At 41.3% G+C, this 19,050-nt stretch overlaps 1 protein-coding gene across 1 annotated transcript in view; it reads left to right on the top strand.

The window, feature by feature from the left end:
- The window catches only part of LOC102697905 (cytoplasmic phosphatidylinositol transfer protein 1-like), a 35,083-nt gene that overhangs the window by 9,652 nt on the left and 6,381 nt on the right, over positions 1 to 19,050 (top strand). The window contains exons 3-9 of the mRNA XM_006637301.3: positions 2,918 to 3,066; positions 9,183 to 9,271; positions 9,748 to 9,755; positions 10,917 to 10,988; positions 11,126 to 11,221; positions 13,479 to 13,634; positions 16,544 to 16,607. Coding sequence (XP_006637364.1) covers positions 2,918 to 3,066; positions 9,183 to 9,271; positions 9,748 to 9,755; positions 10,917 to 10,988; positions 11,126 to 11,221; positions 13,479 to 13,634; positions 16,544 to 16,607 — 634 coding nt within the window. The remainder of the gene's footprint in view (positions 1 to 2,917; positions 3,067 to 9,182; positions 9,272 to 9,747; positions 9,756 to 10,916; positions 10,989 to 11,125; positions 11,222 to 13,478; positions 13,635 to 16,543; positions 16,608 to 19,050) is intronic.

Genomic DNA, 19,050 nt, shown 5'->3' with positions numbered 1-19,050 from the left:
CTGAAAAGAAAAAAGAGACAGCACGTTGTGGCTGTGGAGCCTTCTTCTGGTGTGTCTTATTTTGCCTGCCTGTGATAGACGTGTAAAGCTGTCATTTCACTGTTGTGGTGCTCTCCCAGCTCAGTCAGCTGCTTCTCAGTAAGGACCCTGTGATGCCTCTGGGCTCCTTTTCACTGGATCAGCCACTGTGAGGTCAGCAGGAGCTGATCTGTAAGTACTGTATGCTGAGCTCTAGCACCAAGGGCATCCTGAATACATTGCTGCATATTTCATCTGGTCTTTCATCTGCCCAAGATCCAGGGGCAATTTGTTTGACTTCACTACCTCTTCTCACCCACCCTGCGGAGGACTTAACTCGGCACAATAGAAGAAACATGTTGTGTACAGCGGACCGGGAGTTTTGGACTGTAAGATTGTATGTGCTAAGGGCAACTTCAATGCAATTGGTTTTATCTGCCTTGTGAAATGTCATGTTATCGGCACTTGACAAATCGGCAAATTTATTACTGCCAGTTCTGTAAGGACGTTTCCTCCCAGCTGCCAGAATCTGACTGGTTGCTGTTCATTTGATCTTTTGTGTCAGTCTCTTGTTTTTTAGCGTACATTTTGAGTTTGGAGGACAGCAATTTGAAAAGGTTGCTTGTGATGCTTCACATTTAGTTTTGAGAGAAATAAGAATGTAAAGCATCACTTCCTAGCTCAGTAGACGGATACTACACTGTCCACTAGTGCTCTCGTGGTTTGTCGTCTGAATCATGCTTGTTTTCATATTAAACACTTGAAGGTTTCTAAATATTGAGAGCTTCCGTTATATTCCTGCCATTTTGAGGAAAAGGGTCTTAGAAACTTTTGTGACTCTTTAAAAAATCTGTCCTTCAGTTACTTTTTTCCTTTGAAATGATTCAGCTGTTTATACCCTGTGAATAGTTGTATAGAAAGATTTTTTATCTTCTGAAATACTCCACAGTGTTTGTGATAAATTCCGAGAAATTGTTTTGTTTTAAATACTGTGATGGATGGCCCCCTCTCTTTCAAACACAGATGCTGCCTCTTATCCAGAACAAGTGTTTTCTTCATTTTATTGGAGCATGGATGTCAGCCCTGTTTATTTTTGTGGTAAGACCAGTAAAACGTCTTTTGGAGAATTTTTCCAAAGGGAGGTGTGTTCATATGTAGCTTTCTGCATAACCAAGTATGTCATTGTGTGTAGTAGCGTATTTATCAGGAGAAATAAGGCTGAAAAGCACTGTGGCAGCTCTGTGAAGCAGGTTTTATGATATGAGGGCTACCTGATTAATGTGATCTTAATCAATGGCGGCAGACCCACCCCACTCCGTAGCTCCCAAGTGACGATGGATCATTAACGGCTGCTGTACTGCTGCTATTTTTAGCCTGTCCTTGACATCAATCTGACGTCAGGACCTAAGTATGAGACGGTGATGTATTGGCTCCTAGGGTTGGTGGGGGTTCGAAGTGGGGAGTAGGGTGGGGGTACACTGAGATTCGGTCCGTAACCCTTGCTGTGCTGAACTGAAGCCTCTCGATCACTTGTGGAGGAATGACTCTTCCTTTCATGCACCTCTGTGGTGCCACTTGTGGGAGGAAGTGTTGGTTCCTATGGAAACGCAAAAGCGTTAAAAACAGAGGAGAAGAAAAAAATATTCCAGTATAACATGCTATAATGGCTTAATATAATAAAGGACAGTTTGTGTTAATGCTGTCAATGTCTTACAGCGTCTTTTATGCAAACTTTTCACAATGGCTGATCATTAGTAAGAACCTATATCGTTCACTTTTTGTTCAGGCCTGCTTGCTCGGGAGAGTGGTGGAAATGGAGATGATCAAGTCCGTGGACATGTACAGTGTTCAACCCTGTTGGCAGATCTAGTCACCAGTTGTTTTCGAGACCTTCTGGGGATATCTGGTTTGGACCTGCAGTCTTCATATTGCCTGTTAAAACCACCTTGTATTTGGCGCTTTCCGAACAAAGAAAGGGCAGCCTGCTTAGCAAATGTCTTGTGATTCAGAAGCCAGTGGGAAGGGAAAAGAAACAGAACATTTATTTTAGATTCATTAAAACCTCACCTTCTGTCTATAGCACCTCTTTTTAATTATAGGTGGTAATAGAAAATCCTTTATTCCAGTGCCCTGTTATTTGCCAAGGTCTACAAGTACACCAGATGGTGCTTTGCGCTGCGGACTAATTAATAGACTGTAGACAGTCTGTATGCGCTAATAGCTGCTGAGAATTTATAAAACGGATTCTGGTCTGACAGGCATGGCAGCTTCGGACTACATATGGGCTGGATTTCAGTTCTTGTGTTGCTGTCTTGGATTGAGGAGAGTGTGAAAGATTTGGAATAAGGATTTATCTGCATGCAAGTTTCTATCAAGAGCAATTCAGTTGATCAGCTTGATGACTATAAAGGTGGCAGGCAGTTTGAGGGTTATTAAATGCACGTGTCATATCAGTGTCTTAATCAGCAGAGCTGATATAGTTAGTTTTTTTTATAATTTCCAATGTGTGTTCACTCATAACGAGTGATTAAAAGGAGCGCCACCTCTCCTCTCCATTCTAATGAATACGTTTCCTCTCCTGTCATACTGTACTACTGCAATTTCAAACATGCATATGGGAACTCAAGATTTTTGGTATGGAGTGATCCTCTTTTTGGATAATATGCTTGTAGGTCCGTACACTTGTTGCCTGGTTTTCAAGTTCCCCCTATATTATCAAATAATTGCTTTTTGAGCTTCTATCACCCCAAGTTTGTTTGATTTGCTTTGAAGAGTTGGTGCTCTCAATATATGAATTCACTAGGGTGTCGACGCCCGTTCCTCATTTGTCCTAAGCTTTCCTGTGCTCATCAAACCTGATTCCAAGCTCCCGTCATTAACGGACTGTCTCTCCCTCCAGTACAGGATAGGACAGCTGTACACCATCAGCAAGCACAGCCATGAGGAGAGTGACAAGGGAGAAGGGGTGGAAGTGGTGCGGAATGAGCCGCACACTGACCCTGTGCATGGAGAAGGACAGTTCACGGAGAAGAGAGTCCATCTGTCCAGGTAAAGCCAACAAATGCTGTGGTACTAGATGATGATGCATTTACAGTAGGACTGATGTAAGGAGACGGTATTGAAGCAACCCCAGTGGTTTGATTCAGAAGCAGCGATGACTCTCGTTTCTTTCGATTAACGGCATCGGACTGTTCTGAAATTCACTGAGTGGAGTTTTAGATTCAGAGGTTCTGAATTCAGCATGCTGGTTTAAGCGATCCTTAAATCCTCTCTCCAGTTTTAAATATGCTTTATTGCATAAAACTAGTGTCCCGTGTGCTGTTTCATAAGTCATGGGAAGGGAATAGTGCAAAATATGATATTTTGTTGAACATGTGAAACAATAAACTGTACTGTGAGTTTTGGATGCATAAGCTATTAGGAGACAAGTTCTCATCACGCACCACATAATGAACAAAGCACATTTGTGGTGATTACAGCATTCTGTTTTATTACATTTTAATGGGTTCACTGTCTTTCACCGATAACGGTAACCAGTTTCTGGAACTCTGTGTTCTTTGAGCTGTAGCAATGGTCATAAAAGGGAAGCATATCAGCCTCTCATAATATCTGTGTGTTGTAGGAGCTTGTTTGTGCATTATTACTGTGAGGCTGGCTTTCCCTTTGCCTCCAGGGAATGTAATGGAGATTTGTCCATATTCTAATTTTATCTCTATTTTATCATGCCTTGTTTGTACATGTGCGTGTGTGTGTGTCTATATACATTGTTTTCAAAATGCTGGATGAAGAACAATCAGTAAAATGTTCTAGAACAGTATAAATCTGGGAAAATCATTCTTCCCTCTGGCACCGATTTCTCTCGTATTCATTTACCATTTTTGCAATTTGAATAGATGAGCTTGAACCTTTTCATACATCCATCTCCAGATTTATTCACATCCCTGCTACATTATAAATGAAAGTTGGTTTTAACAAAATGAGCTCCTGTGGCTCTCTTGCAGTGTGATAGCTACTCAAAGGTAGTTGAGTTTGACATCCCCTTAATGTGGAGCCCTATAAAGTGCGTGTGCGCGTGTGTGCGAAAACTGGCTCTTCTTAAAGTGGATAGAATTCCATCTTTGAAATTGAAAAGAAAACTGACCTGATGAAAATGAGGGAACATGTATAGATTTATTCCGTGCTGAAGAGATACAACATCTCTGCTGTGAAATGGCTGAAGCATTGTCTCTTCTCCTTTCAGCTTGGAATAAACCTTTACTTGTTGCTTTTGTAGCCTATGCATGCTATCATGGGTACCTACCTGGTGAAAAGGAGTAATAACACATGTACATCTAGCCAAAGTAACAATAACCCCTAATGATGTACTGCTCTTGAGGAGCATGAGACTGAATTCTATAGTCTTGGCTGGTCAGGACCATCCCCAGGTCTCGGTTCTTTACAACAGGTGGCTCAGCCTGGCTCACCACCTAACTTCGTCCTGCAAGAAGATCGGGACGTCCCGAAGAGGCTCTCCGAGCTGCTGATTGCCCAGTACTGTATCTGTGTTTTGCATGTACTGTATAATTGAAATATGCGCACAATTAATATTTTACTAGTTTTATTGTGGTTCCAAAGGACTATAATTATGATTGTGCTCAGTATTCTTAGGACATGCAATTTTCAGATTGACTCATTCAACATGGATATTGCATTTTGGAGATCATTGTCGTTGGCTGCTGGGTACCTGCGTTATGTGAAGCAAAAGTATCAAAACAAAGCGGCACACACTTAAAAATGATGATCTCATTAACTTTTCATGTATCTAGTGCTTATCCATCTCTCAGAGCAGCTCTCCCACAGTGAGCCGGCACGACTTAGCACTAATCCCCTCTCCAGTCTTCAGCTACACCTACACCTACAGCACCCGCTGTACGATGTGACATGAGAGGATTTGAGCCATGACAAGTGCAGTAATAAGAATATATTCGCCCCGGTTAAGAAGTATCCATCCATTTATACAGATTTCTGTCTGCCTTTTCTTGTTTTTCTTTATTTAAACCAGTGCTATGTAAGTCTAAATACTCTTGAAAATGAATATGCCTAAGAAAAACATTGTCGTTACAGTATCAGTTATCAGCAATGTAGCTATCGACTATCGGCCACTAAAAAACTACTATACAACTGCAGGCCTAATTGAAATTAATAACCTGTTGGTGTGTGTAATCCTGATTGACCAGGTAACTCCTTTATTCTGATAAATTTATTCTTTTATGAAAAGCACATCACAGTAGGTGTTTTGGAAGTCGGGGTACATGTACAGTAGAGTGTCAAAGATGCTATCAAATTTGCATGACTGATCTAATAGCAGCAGAGTGGCCGTCTGTTCTCAGATGTCAAACAAGGCTGGGTCTGGTCAGTATTGGAATATGAGACCTGCGAGCAAAACTGGGTAGATCTCGGTCTTTCCCAGAATCCAAGATTTCCAAACCAATTCCCTTGTATGGTAACGAGCCATGCTGCGCTATAGGAAGATCTATCCTTGAGGAGTAAGAGAAGTGGGTCCTCTCTTGTGCGTGGAGTTTGGGATCCTTGGATGAAAAAGAGCAATGCAAATGCAAGCGATCCATTTTTAATTCTGATTATCTGTGTCTGTCTCGTCCTGCAAAACAAGCTGCGAGACTCACTTGGCTAATTCTTACGAAGTCAGCCAGTTGCAACATACTTTTTTAGCCCTGAGTCCATTCATTTCCAGCCAGGATATTACCTCTGGCTTTTTCATCCCACCTGTTCACTCTCTTTAAGCTGCTTGCTTGATGTAACCACATCTTTCTCCTGGTATAGAATTTTTGTATTGTGCAGCTCCTGTTGCCAGGCAACCCTGTGTGGCATGAACTCATGTTTCAGTTTGTTCTCGAGATGTTAAAGCAAAAGGGCCAAATCTCCGAACTGGAGCTATTTTTACTACCCTTTCCCCACACGCCTTTGTAATGAAGTGCATTTTTAATAAGCTAGCTGTTGTTGACAACCACGTTTCTGGAGAGAGGGCTTGATTGAATTCCTGAATGTTTCATTGCCCCTCCATAAGGGAACAACACTGCTGCCATATTGTTACAGAGCTTTTCATGCATGTAAGAAGAGTTTAGAGCAGTTTTATTTACTATACAGACTAATGAGCAAAGTATATAGTACTGTGTTGCTGCACAATTTCAAATTTCTCACTTGCAGTTCTTTATACTGTGGTCTTTCTCTCTCTATCAGATCTCATGTTGCTGAAGTCTTGAAGGGGGTTCTCAGGGTGAGCGTTCTTGTGCAGACTAGTCACGCTGATGAGTTTGGTGAAAAGGGCCCTCCAGAAAAAAATGGCGCGTTTGAAAATTCCTGCACGGTGGATGAGGGTCGAAACAAAAAAAAAAAAGGAAGGAGAGAGAGAAAAATGTGAGCATGATGCCCTTGAAAAAACGAGAAATCATTAGCCGAATACTTCAGATTTCCCAAGTGTCGTGCTGCAAAAAGTCCCTGCCTTTTTTTATAAAGGAATTACTGCTATGCGCTAATGCAGGCATGCTTTGCTTTTCTCTTAAAAATTTTGGTGGGCACCAATATCCCGATAGAAAGTGATTTTAATTTGGAGTGTAATGCCAAAGTGTTGCATTTTTAACCATAAATGGCGGAAAAACCCCCAGCTGATCTTTCCCATCTGAACTAACATAGGACTGACACAGAACGAACTTGGGCACCTCCTTTCTGAGCCCGATTCCCCGCAATGACTGCTTTACCAGACGTCACAGTGGGATAGATATTCTATTCGAGTTTTGCTCCCTCTCTCCTCCTGTGGTGCCTGTTTGATGTTGGGAGCATCTGGGAAGCTAAAGACTACCCAGCGTGAGCCGGAGCAGCAGCCACTGAGCCGAGCAGAACTCGTTCCTCTCGCAGCGTGGGAACTGATTATCCCACACCCCGAATTAACCACTCATGCTGCACTGTAGGCAGCTCTGCACACTCCAGCTCCCCGGGCACAGGCTGAGCCACAGACCTGCAGGTTGCAGGAGGGCAGTAGACGCTTACAGGGAATGAGGCTTTTCTACACAGGGAATTTGGATTCCATAACTTGAGCCCCAGTTTCATATATATTTAAATTCCCGTTCTCGTCTTTCATTCTTTATCACACTTTTTAGATAATATAGCATTCCATACATCAGAAAGGTTACATACCCTGAGCATAATTAAATCTAACTGGTGCTTTTATTCATTTAGAGTCCAGAGTAGTTGTATACCCGCTGGAGTCTCAGGATAGTCTGTTGATCAAATAAAATGACTGGTGTTTGCCATTTGGTGTTAAAAGGTGGTAATGAGACGCAGTCCAGGTACAATATGTGCTAGAGTAGTAGACGTCTTCCATCATTGTCAAGACTTTCTCATCTTTAAAATATATTTGAACATGGCTGTATGAACAGTAGTGTATGGTTATTGTCATCCTTTATAGCCTTAAAAAGAATGATTTTATTTGGTTTTGTGAATGCATATATTTTTAATGGTCCCAACTTAACAGAATTCTCATGCTTTGACCTTGGTCGAAGTTCCCAAAATATTTTCTACACCTCAGTCGATAATTGAATTGTCTTTTGTATTCTACTAAGAGAATTAATGTGTTTTCTCCGTTTTCATTAAAAACAGTAATATTTTCAGGTCCTCTCTTGTTTTCCTTGCTCATGATTTCAGGTACTCACAGAGCAGTTTATTCATATAGAGTATTGGTGCAGTGATGGAGACCTTTTCACGCTTTAGAGAGAATAGACCTGCTTAGAAAGAGAAGTTATTAATGACAGGTTTAAAGGCTACTTTTTAAAGGCTTACTTGTCAGGTAATGCATGAAAAAAATTTTACACCTTATTTCCTTTTTGTTTTTCCAGACACCGATTATAAAGTAATTCTGCACGTTTCAGTCAGAATTTTAAAATGGTCATTTGACCAATTTCCTTATACAGACGTTTGTTTTATTTTAAAAACTTGTCTGGTTAAATCCCACCATATGCCCCTCTGTGTATACCCCACAGCTCTCCCCTGGCTAGTGAATTACTGAATGACGGCTGGAATATTATCCTTTTCAGAAAAATGGTTTGGTCCGTTTCAGAAAGTGCCGTTTCATAAATTATATTTGACAACCTGCCCAATAAACTAGATTTGAGTAAGGTTAGGATCATTGATGGAATAAACAAGCTTTCATTAGTGCACAACTTTTGTATTTCTGGTGTGGCGTCAAATACCTTTGGCGTAGTGTGACCGATTTATAATGCAGCTAGAACACCAGGAATATTTGATCTTGAAATACCACAAGAAATGAAGAAAATCTAAGCCTCTTAACAGGATGCTGCTGGTTAAGTCATCAGTACCTTGTCAAGGTTTATTGCTCTGTTTTTTCATTGTCCTTAACACACATGAAACGGAAGGTGATCTGAACGCTGCAAATATTTCACCTGACAGACAGCACAGCCATGCCTTGTTTTTTAGATGCAGTTCTCAAAATGCTGCTCCTGGACTTTTAATCAGAGTGCCAGTACTCTAGGTTAATAACCAATCCAGTCTCAGCCTGCCAGTAATGGTGTGGCTTTTAATCACTTCTAATTGGTGACACATACAGTACCTCACTCTCCAGAGGCACAGACTCATCTAGCTGTTGAAAATAGTAAACCAGGATTGACCGCCAAGTCTATTTATAGCCCCGCGCACTGAAAGGATTCTATTCTGGGAAACATTGTTATTCCACCTCACCCTCCCTTGGGGGAGTTGAGGCAGGGGGGGTTGATGTAAAATCAGAAGAAAGCGTGATTGGATTTTCTCCTTCTTTTGTAATCAGAGGAGTACTCTGCCTGTAAATGACTCCACTTATCACCATCTTCCTTTTGAAAAGCTCAAAATATCATCCTTTTTAAATCAATTTCCGACATGGTTCGCTTTTGCTTGCACCTTTAATGGTATGTACAGGATACCATGCATTTTCTGAGTAAGGAAGAAAGGGTTTCAAATATTTTGGACATAATCAGTGGACTTGATAAAAACAAATAATCTTGGATGACAATCTTGTCCCTAACAATCTACACTACTGATTGATACTTGAGATCTGACCAGGTTAAAGAAAAGAAATGTGCAATTTTGTAATCTTAGTCTGAAACCTGCCTATTTTTCAGTAAGCTTCCAAGCTGGGCTCGTGCAGTGGTGCCTCGTATATTTTACATCACAGAAAAGGCCTGGAACTACTACCCTTACACAATTACAGGTAAGATAGCTACTGCACTGCATCAGCTTGGCCCTGTGTACTTGTGTCCCTAGCGCTTATGGCATTGGAGAGTCATTAAGTTACAAAGTTAGAAAGATCTGGACGTAGTTCAAGTTATTATTCATTCCCTTTCTGTTGGACTGGTGTCTCCCTCGGGGTTTTGGGGTAGTTGATCTTGGCACCTGGATTCCAGACCGTTGCAAGATGTTGCGCCAGTAAATCTTTAATTATCAAAGTGTCCTGCAGCACCTGATTTAATTAGGACACAAGGATCAAAGACATTGGAAGGTTCTAATCACTGTAATGGTTCCCATATTGGATTCTGCTCTCCTAATGGCTATAAGAAAGGACCCAAGGGGGAGGAGATATTTAAGGAAAAAAATTCACATTTTGTATTCTGCCATTGGTTTTTGTTTGTACTAAACTTGTTTTTCCCCTTCTTTTCATGCATTCTTTGGAACACATTTTGAATATAGAATACACGGTAAGTTTTTATATTCATAGCATTAAGAATGAACCTGCAGCTCCTAAAATCCTTTCATTCACCCGGTCTCATGTTAATACACACTGCTTTGTTGATTGGTGTGATCCTGAGCAAGAAATGCCTGCTCGTAGACAATCCTCAGAATGCTTTTATAGTCCTTGCCTCTTCAAAATAAAAAAAGGTTTCTGGAAAAACTTCCAACACAACCTTTTTGCTTTAGCTTGCTGCACATCTGAATCTTGCAGCCGGCGGGAGTAACTTCAAAGCATGCATTGTTCTGTTGTGTTAAATGGGGAAAAAAATACATACCTTATTTCATCACATAGTAATGAATCGGAAACAGTGTGGAATATCAAGCTGAGCCATTTCTCTAAGGCACTGTCTGGTCTAATGCTTAAATAAGCCTGCATCGTAAAACGATTCAATTACAAAATAAATGAAAAGAGAAGTTTAGGCGCTGTGCTCCTTTTTTGCTTTCAGTGCCCTCGTCAGATCTCTTTCCCATTGCTCTGCTCATGTGTTAATGTGAAACTATGTGGAATCCAGTAATGAGGGACCAGTGCAAACTCATGGCTAGATGGCTGTAATGGAGCTATGCACTGGAGCGAGATTGCAGGAGTGTCAGGGCTGCGTTTGTGATACGTTCGGCTGTCTTTCATTTTACCCCTGAGACTTTCAGCACAAATTAAGATCATAGCTTGAATGGAGAGGCGAGAGAGGCAATAAAGTGATGCAGTAAGCGTGTAGCTTTCTTTTCGTCTTGTTGAATTGCATCGCCTCTGCTGAACAAGCCCCAGTATGCGTGATTTGTTTGTTCCGTGAACTGGATCCGGGAAGAAGTCAAAGTGCTTTTTGAACACCCCATTTTTGTCTTTCGTTCGTCTCCCCCTTTAGTTCGCAGTTTAATAAAAGAGCCCTGTGACCCTCTTCTGTTTTAAAGTGTAAAATCTCTTAAGAGAGAGGCCACATGCCCTTTTCTGGGGTGGTGTGGAAAAATTGTTTGACCAAGCATAGCTAAATTTTGTGGCAATGTCAGTACCAGCAGGATTTTTAATTAGGGGCCCGGCAACGAGCAGCTTAATTGGGTTTCCTGCAGCGGCTCCTACAACACTACTTTAATAGTACAATTATCTTACCTCGTTCTTTGCTTTCTCCTTTCAGTGCTCTTTTTTGCCAAAATTCTCAATCCACGTAGAAACAAAGTATGAGGACAACTGTGGGAATAATGACAACGTAAGTTAATATGGATCTTTGGCATTTTCCTGAAACACGGGAATATTAATTCATTCTTTGCATATGTATAGTGAAGTAAAGCATGTACAGCACATCCTAGGTGAAAAAGTACACTGAACTTTTTTTTTTGCATTCAGATTTTCAACATGGATAAGAACAGCTCAGACACAGAGGTGTGCTTTCTGGATATCGCATATGACGACATCCCAGAACGACATTACAAAAGCTCAGAGGTAAGGAGGGAGTTGAATTCTTTGGGGAAACTCTATAACCAGGCAGAGGGAAGCAGTGGAGTGCCGATTTCTCTTTGTTTGGTATGACAGTGCCTTGCTCTCATAGCACCCGTGAGAAGTGATGGTTTCACCCCAGTGTGCACCTCTGTTCACCAACCCTTCAGAATCTAACCGCTAAAGACGGGTGCCACTACTCCTCTCAGAACTGGTTGGGTTTACCAGAGAACCTGTATGATGATGACTGGCACCGATACGGCTGAAACAATCTGCTTGACTGTTATGCTCTAGGAATTAAGAATGAAGTGTGTTGAAAAATGTATCGGTGTTTTAATCATGGGAAATCTGGCTTAACCAGTTTAAGCCTGGCCGCAGGATGAGGAAGCTGGGCCCCATCCAGTTTGAAGAGTGTCCAAGGGACAGCTGCGCAGGTGGAGATGGGTTGGAGGAGGGAGGAGTCAAATGCAGAGGAGAAGAGGAGTTACATACAGTTCAGTTTTTGTTAACTTGAGCAAATGACATCGGGCCGATCGATCTTGGCTACTGTCATCCTATCACTTTTGTTGCAAATTCCACTCGAGCTAAAATAGCACAAAAATCTGGAAGAGGAGTTTCAAAGACACGTACTGTAACAGTGGTGCTGAATTTGCAGGATGAGAATTCCCATGCTCTGCCTTTTCAGGATGAAGCAGGAGCCTCAGACTCTGAAACCTTTGCCTGACTAATCTGTTGTGATGGAGCATTTTTTAAATGAGCAGCACAAACAGGAGCATAGAGCAGAGAGAGAAATTCTGCAGGTTTTGTATTCAAGGGACTATTTGCAGATTTATAAACTGGGTGTAACAGGCAATGAACTAATGAACAATGACTGTTGCTCTTCACATTTAATTAGACTATAAAATGAAAACTACCTGCAACATGAGTGACAGTTGGATTTAAAAAAAAAAATCATCTGCAGTTTTCCTGTCTCAGGGTCTTTGAATGGGCTTCATAAAATTAATCTTCACAGCTTTTTTCTTGATCAAACTACTAAGTAAGTTTGAACAAAAACTGCTGAGAGAAAAATATTGCAGGGATTTGTCCAGTGTGAGACAGCATTGTACTTTGCGTACTACTCAGTCTATCAATTTAAAATATATCAAGGTATAATCAGCCTAATGTATTGTGCGTCGTAAAACGAGGAGAACATTCACCCTGAGAATACAATTACCTTGCCTTTTGAGCAGGAGATCCAGAGAGGTTTGTTTTTGAGGCAATTTAACACACAGCATTTCCATTGGAGATGACTAGTGGTAATAAGCATCTCGCAGCCCAGTCTGCCTGTTGCTTGAATTAGTAAGTAGTACCTAAAATAGCTCTTACAGGATAAGTCCAGTCCTCTATCAAAGAGCATCATGTCTCTAACCACATAATAAGCACACAGAAGAGACCCGTAAAAGCTGCTTTGTAGCTTTAATGAAAAGTACTCTTGAAGATGGCCAAAACATCTTTGGATGTGCAGTGATTTTAAGATTTCTTCAAATGTTTTTGCACAAAACAGCTTTCAGAATAACATCATATCACAGCTGAAGGACGAGAGAATGGATTTTTTGCCTCTATGTGGCTGCCTTTTTTATCACTCGCTTTTTACGTATTGCTTTATTTGAAGTAACAAAATATCAGCTATATTGCCTGTAAGGCTTTTGCTTCCATGCTTAAATGCGGTATGCTGGGTAATAGTTCTGAGATGGGGAGTAGGAATTAAAATTATGTTCTATAATTTATAATAATTTGTTACACTTACATAGTGCTTTTCTGGACACTCCACTCAAAGTACTTTACAGGTAATGGGGACTCCCCTTCAACACCACCAGTGTTTGGCCAGATGGGAATGGGAAATTTGGCCAGGGCACTGGGGTAGCACCCCTACTCTTTAGAAGAAGTGTCACCCTATAGAACCAATCTAAAACCCAATCTGGTTTAGTATTCTACTAAAGAGATCCCATTATCTATAAATATCAGATCCGTAGTTCATCGGTGGTTCAATGAGTTTTGTGTTCTTACAGAAACCGCAACAGCTTCAGATTGTCTTCACTGTGCATGATCCTGCCCGCAGAGAACGATTGATCTCCTCTCTCCAAAAGAGTGATACCTGGGGCACAGAAGATTCTATCAGTGGTTTAGAAGTGATTTAAGCCAAAGAGTAATCTAAAAACAAATATGAGGGCTTAAAGGCTTGTTTTTTTTTTAAATGATCACTGAAAAAATCCATGTCTTCCAGGACCTCAGGTGTTTCTCCTCTGTAAAAACGGGACGGGGTCCTTTGAAGGAAGGCTGGAGGGAGAGCTTCAAGCCGGTGATGTGCTCTTACAAACTGGTGGGAGTCAAATTTGAGGTGTGGGGTCTGCAGACGAGAGTGGAGCAGTTTGTACATAAGGTACTGTACCTTTTCTTGTTATTTTGAATATTTGCACTGCATCGTAAATTCTTGACTGTGTATCTATTTTTTTTCCCCCTGGGAGGTCTAGACATGTTTCATCTGGATTGATGTGGCAAAGTTGCCTTCTCCTGTCTAGACTTGATGGTTTCACAACAGAACCAGTATTTGTTGTTTCATACTGAGACCTGTGTGCCCTAACAATCTGAATACACACAGACATGCTTTCAACATTTTACCAGTACCCTGTGATTAATAGTTTTGAAGTGATACATGAATGTTTCTCTGAATAGGAATGGTGCTTTCTCTGATGCATTGATCCAACAATATCAGTTTGCCTGGATTATCAGGGTCTTCTGCGTTTCATCAACGTTTCATAGGCTAAAATGAGACTGCTGTGGTTGTGATCTCTGGGTCAGTATTTTTTTTTACTTTTCCCAGCTTCTAATTTGACTTTATTTAATTGTGCCAAGGATGAGCCCATGGATCTTCCAAGTTGTGCAGTTAAAATCTTTTTACATGATATGAGTGAGGGCTTAGATTCCTCAGTAATATGTAGAAGGAGAAAGATGGTTTGTATACACGTTTCTGTTTTTTCATGAGAACTTCCAGGTGCTGCAAGTCTTCAGTTGTGAATAGAGACAGACATAATTATAAACTGATTTATTCTTTTTAAAACAATGGAGACAATCTTTAAGGACTTGAGTGATCTTTATAAAGAAGAGCAATAGAGAGTCTTTTGCACGGTGGAGAATTAACTCTTCCAGCTACAGCCTGATAAACTTCTAAGGTTTCCATGGCTACAATGGCTTGTCTTATTAAAGGCACATTTCATATTTTCACATTTGAAATGCAAAGAGGCTTTGCTCTTTAAAATGAAAAATAATTGGAAAAATAAATGGCAGTCACATAACCATCATAGGTAGACTCATAACATTCCTTTAAAAATCCGATGTATTATCTGGGGGTTTAATATACAAATAGATCATTTGAATGCCTTTTAGTGTTTCTATTTTAGTCGCACTACACATCACAGGCTGACAGTGAAGCAAATGTTTAGCATCCTCCAACAAGGAGCCAAGCTGCTCCTGAAGTGAACTTTAGTCGTGATGAAGTTTACACAATTTCCAATATCCTCTTAATCAATTTTAGGAGGCAAACATTTATGAGTCACATAATTTTATATTACTGTGACAGGCAGTTTGTGGTTTATAGTCCAAATGTGACAAGTCTCCAGGTGGAAATTAGTACATATTGCAACAATAAGTATAAAAAACTGGAGGTGTATTCAGGCCACTTAGATCAGTAACCAGTTATTTTAAGGCTAGTGAATCTCCCGACTCTAGGAAGCTCTGTATTTATCCGAGGAGCAATTCTAAGCACTGCTTCACACTAGGTACAAGGAGAGCAACAGGCCAAATGTGGTTTAAAGAGCTTGTGCTGTCTCCACCAGACAGAACTGAGGATGATCGCAAGACCCAGCACTGGGGTAAATGGAGAGTTCAGGTGTAACAGCCCAAACGGCACTAACCACGGCTACTGCCTTAGCTAACAAAATGTTACGAAATCACTGTTTTTATGCGCTTTTAACTGTTGTCGCACACACTTGAGAAATTAGAAACATGTTAAAAGTTTGCCCTCTTCTTATAACCTTTAAAAAACAAAGAATGCATGTGCAGTACCTTTTTGGTAATGAAGGCCTACAAACCCAAATAAACTTAGAATAATGAGATCCGTTTTGTAAGGTGAGAAAAGACATATGATTGCACCCAGAAAAAGTGTGAGTCACCGCCTGGCCTTTTCCAAGATAACGATGGATGGATGTTAATCCGGTTTGTACCAAGACTGCATTAGGACAATTGGATTGCAGTGTGAAATAATGAGGGTGCTGTCAAGGTGTTCAGCTTTGCAGCCCTGCGTCATTTACTCTGGCTTGTGGGTGACACACAAAACTGCTCGGAGCCAGATGTGTGACAGAGCTTTTAGAAGATTAAAACCTTGTGTCACACAAGGTCCTTGTTAGGTGTTCAGGACCAATTAATTTGCTTTGTTTTTTTATTTTCTTTTCTCATTTATGCAGTGGCATATTTGTGAATTTTTGTTATGTACAACACTAACCCCCAAAGAACACTTTCTGATCATATTGGTCAGTCTTATAGAAGACATTGCACAAATACTCACCGATTTGTACAGCCTCGCCTGTTGAAGGTGTTTTAGCATTTAAATGCTGTTTTAATAACCTGTCTTTAACAGGTGAGCGCTTATACGGTGTTGCAAGTCTGAACTAAACATCTTTTGCCTGTGCTCGAGTTGTAGGGAATGAGAGACTGGGAGCAGTCAATTCCCTCTCGGCGTGCTTGTGTTTGTTCAGGTTTCGCTTCAGCAAAGCCCTTGGCTCGTCTTCCTCTCTTGTTTTCGAGCGCTTTTGTCCGCCTCTGCCTCACGGGGAGTCAAGATCACAGGGCCCTGCCTCCCTCCAGGGGTCACAGCTTCCCCCAGCTCAATCATCCATGTGGGCGACCCAAAACAAGGGCAGGAAATTGATGACATAAATACAGGAAAGGCGAGCGCCTCCCAGTGCACTGTTTCTGGAAATAGAAACCTTTTAGCGCTGCAGTTTGTGTCACAATGAGCCCCGACCACCGTTCTGCAAGGAGGTGCAAATTGAGGGTCTATTTATAGCTCTCCTGCCCATCTCCTGTAACCTGGCCAACCTTCCCCACTGCTGTGTCTGAGCTAAGCACCGCAGAGCCCCGTGTGAGCTCTTCACACTCTGCACTGCAGCAGAGTTTCTGTGCACATTAGATCATTGCACATTAAGAGGCGCTGCTGTTTAACATAATTGCACCAAAGACAGAGCTGATTAGCAGGGTGTCACTAATTAATGTGGTAAATGTTTCCTCCTCCAGGTCATCAGGGACATTTTGTTGGTGGGACACCGGCAGGCTTTTGCTTGGGTGGATGAGTGGTACAGTAAGTACTGTAGCTCTTCTACTTTCTAGCCACTTTCTAAACTTTGGCTGGGATTGATTTTTTTCCAAAGTAGAGGCAAGGTCATGCACCAGGGTAAACCTCCATTCTTCTTGCCTTGGATCTTGAGCGTCCTTAGAACTCAGTCCCCCTGAGTTTGCAAGTGAAATAGGAATAGATTTTCTCTTCGTTCGTTCTCTTTAACTTTGGACCCCTATTGGTTAACAGTCTGTGATGCAAGGTCAGCACACAATGGCTTGTGATCTTAAAAAGAAGTCCCAGCAACGGACTGTCGGAGCAGGTTTTCATCTCGGTACTGAAGTACGTGTGTGGTGCTGTGAGCAGAACCACCTGCTGAGCTTGTTGGAGGAGGATAGAAAAGTTATTATGCTTCATTTGTTCTGGGTTTGCAGTAATTCTAAACCAAAAAAACTAGATGGCACCCAAAATAAGATAGCATCTAAATAAGAAATCTGAATGAAGTATACATTGTTCATCACTATTTAATCATCTCTTACCTGCTTTTGCAGTCCTCTGGGGGAAATGCCTCTTATTTAAAAGTTAGTCCCAGCCACTGTTAAACTCAGTCTGTATGCCTTTGGCAAGACTTTCTCTTTGCTTTACTACTAACTCTACTGAGGCATCACATAGGCAGTTGGTGCTTTGTTTTAATTGCATGCTCTAGTCACAGTGTACTGTAAGGGCTGTGCTAACCATACTAGTTTTAGCCCTTTCCGTTTATCATTTATTTATCAAAACCTTTTTTTCAGGTTCACCTTTAGGAATATCCATGCCGGCAGGTCATGCAGTTCGAGTGCATGGTTTGAGCAGTGGCTCGGCAGATGTCGTTATAGTGGGTGATTTTGGCCTTTACCCGAATGCTCTTCCCACAGTATACTGTAACTGCAGGTGTCAAAAAAATAAAAATAAATAATCACAGGACAGCACTGGCTCCTACAGGCATAGTGTCAACTGCAGTTCTTGTGCAGTTACTACAATTCTGCTAATTACAGTCCCTTACAAACTAAGGGATTCTAAGGGAGATGCGCTATTATAGTGTAGTATCTCACATTTTTGTTTGCCAGTCATTAAGAATGTTTTTTTTCTCTTCAGGGGAATACTGACAGTCTAGGTGTAAGTAATGACAGTGTGCTGTGTTCTGTTGCTTTCTGAGTAGTCTTTCTAATGGATTGTTTTGGAAAGGGTTAAAAGGTTGCAGTTTTTTCTAACTAACAAGAGCACTGGGGTGTGTATATGTTTTTCTTCCCTGTACATCATTTAATATCAATGACAAGACTCTCTTTCTGCACTGCTCACAGATTGGGCATATACACTTATTTAACTTAACTGCATTTTTTCTGCACCTGCTAACAGTAACTGCTAATTGCTTTACTCACAGTGCATTCTCTGCTCTTAATGATCAAAAGTGTTCAGACTTGAATGAAACTGGTTGTATCAGAGGTGACTGCTGATTACAAGGAAAAGGGTCAATGTAAAGACTAACTTGTGTGGAATTTGCCGCTTGCAGATCTAGACAAGATTTTTGTGAGTTAAGAGACACTATAGTGGATTTTTCTTTAATTGTATGTGGAAATGCCAGTGGTGTACTCTGCTCTTTAGCTAAGATCAGATCACTTTATTGGCCATATTGGATTTCATGCCTTAGGAATATCTTTTCGCATACCCCAACTTGCTCTCCATGAGCCACACAGACAGGGAGAGAAGCTGGGAGTCAGAGCGCAGGGTCAGCCATCTATACAGCGCCCCTGGAGCAGTTGGGGTTAAGGGCCTTGCTCAGCGGGCTTTGAATCAGCACCCTTCCAGCCACAGGCCCAGATCCTTAGCCACAGAGCCACTGGCAGCCCGTGTGGCATTAGTTGCAGATGCTGCAGAAGGAGAGAGAAGGAGTTGTGGTCATGCTCTTCTGCCATGACCAGTGGCACAGCAGCTGAATATGGAGCACATTCCCAGCTCCACAGACCTGAACAGAGGAGTGGTGTTTCATGTGTGGAAATCACTGCAAGAAGCCACTTTTTTTTTTTGTCATGTGGCTTGGAGGTCTCAAAATTTAGATTAGTCTCCCACAGCACTTCAGCTGCTCTTTAAATTCTGCCTTGCTAGTCACGCCTCCTTAGATTCTGCTAGCTTGAACAGCAAGAGTAAAGTTTAATTTAATTTACTCTTTACTCTGTTCATTTTAACGGAAATGTTTTTTTCCGTCTAAGGGCTTAAATATCTAGTTCATCCGTAGAAGGTTAAATCAGACAAGGAAGTTGCTTGGGAGAGAAGTATTGAAGGGCGAAGGCCTAGGAGACAGTGATAGATCGCGCTTTGTATTAGAGTGTGCAGCTCCTTTTAGATTATCTAATTACGTTTACAGCAGAAGCGAGTGAATGATTTACAATAGGCTTTTTTTTCCCAGAACGCATCGGAATGGCGCGTGTCG

This window comes from Lepisosteus oculatus, chromosome 19 (genome assembly GCF_040954835.1).
Source record: "Lepisosteus oculatus isolate fLepOcu1 chromosome 19, fLepOcu1.hap2, whole genome shotgun sequence".
Taxonomy (NCBI): domain Eukaryota; kingdom Metazoa; phylum Chordata; class Actinopteri; order Semionotiformes; family Lepisosteidae; genus Lepisosteus; species Lepisosteus oculatus.
This window is presented reverse-complemented; position numbering and strand designations above follow the sequence as displayed.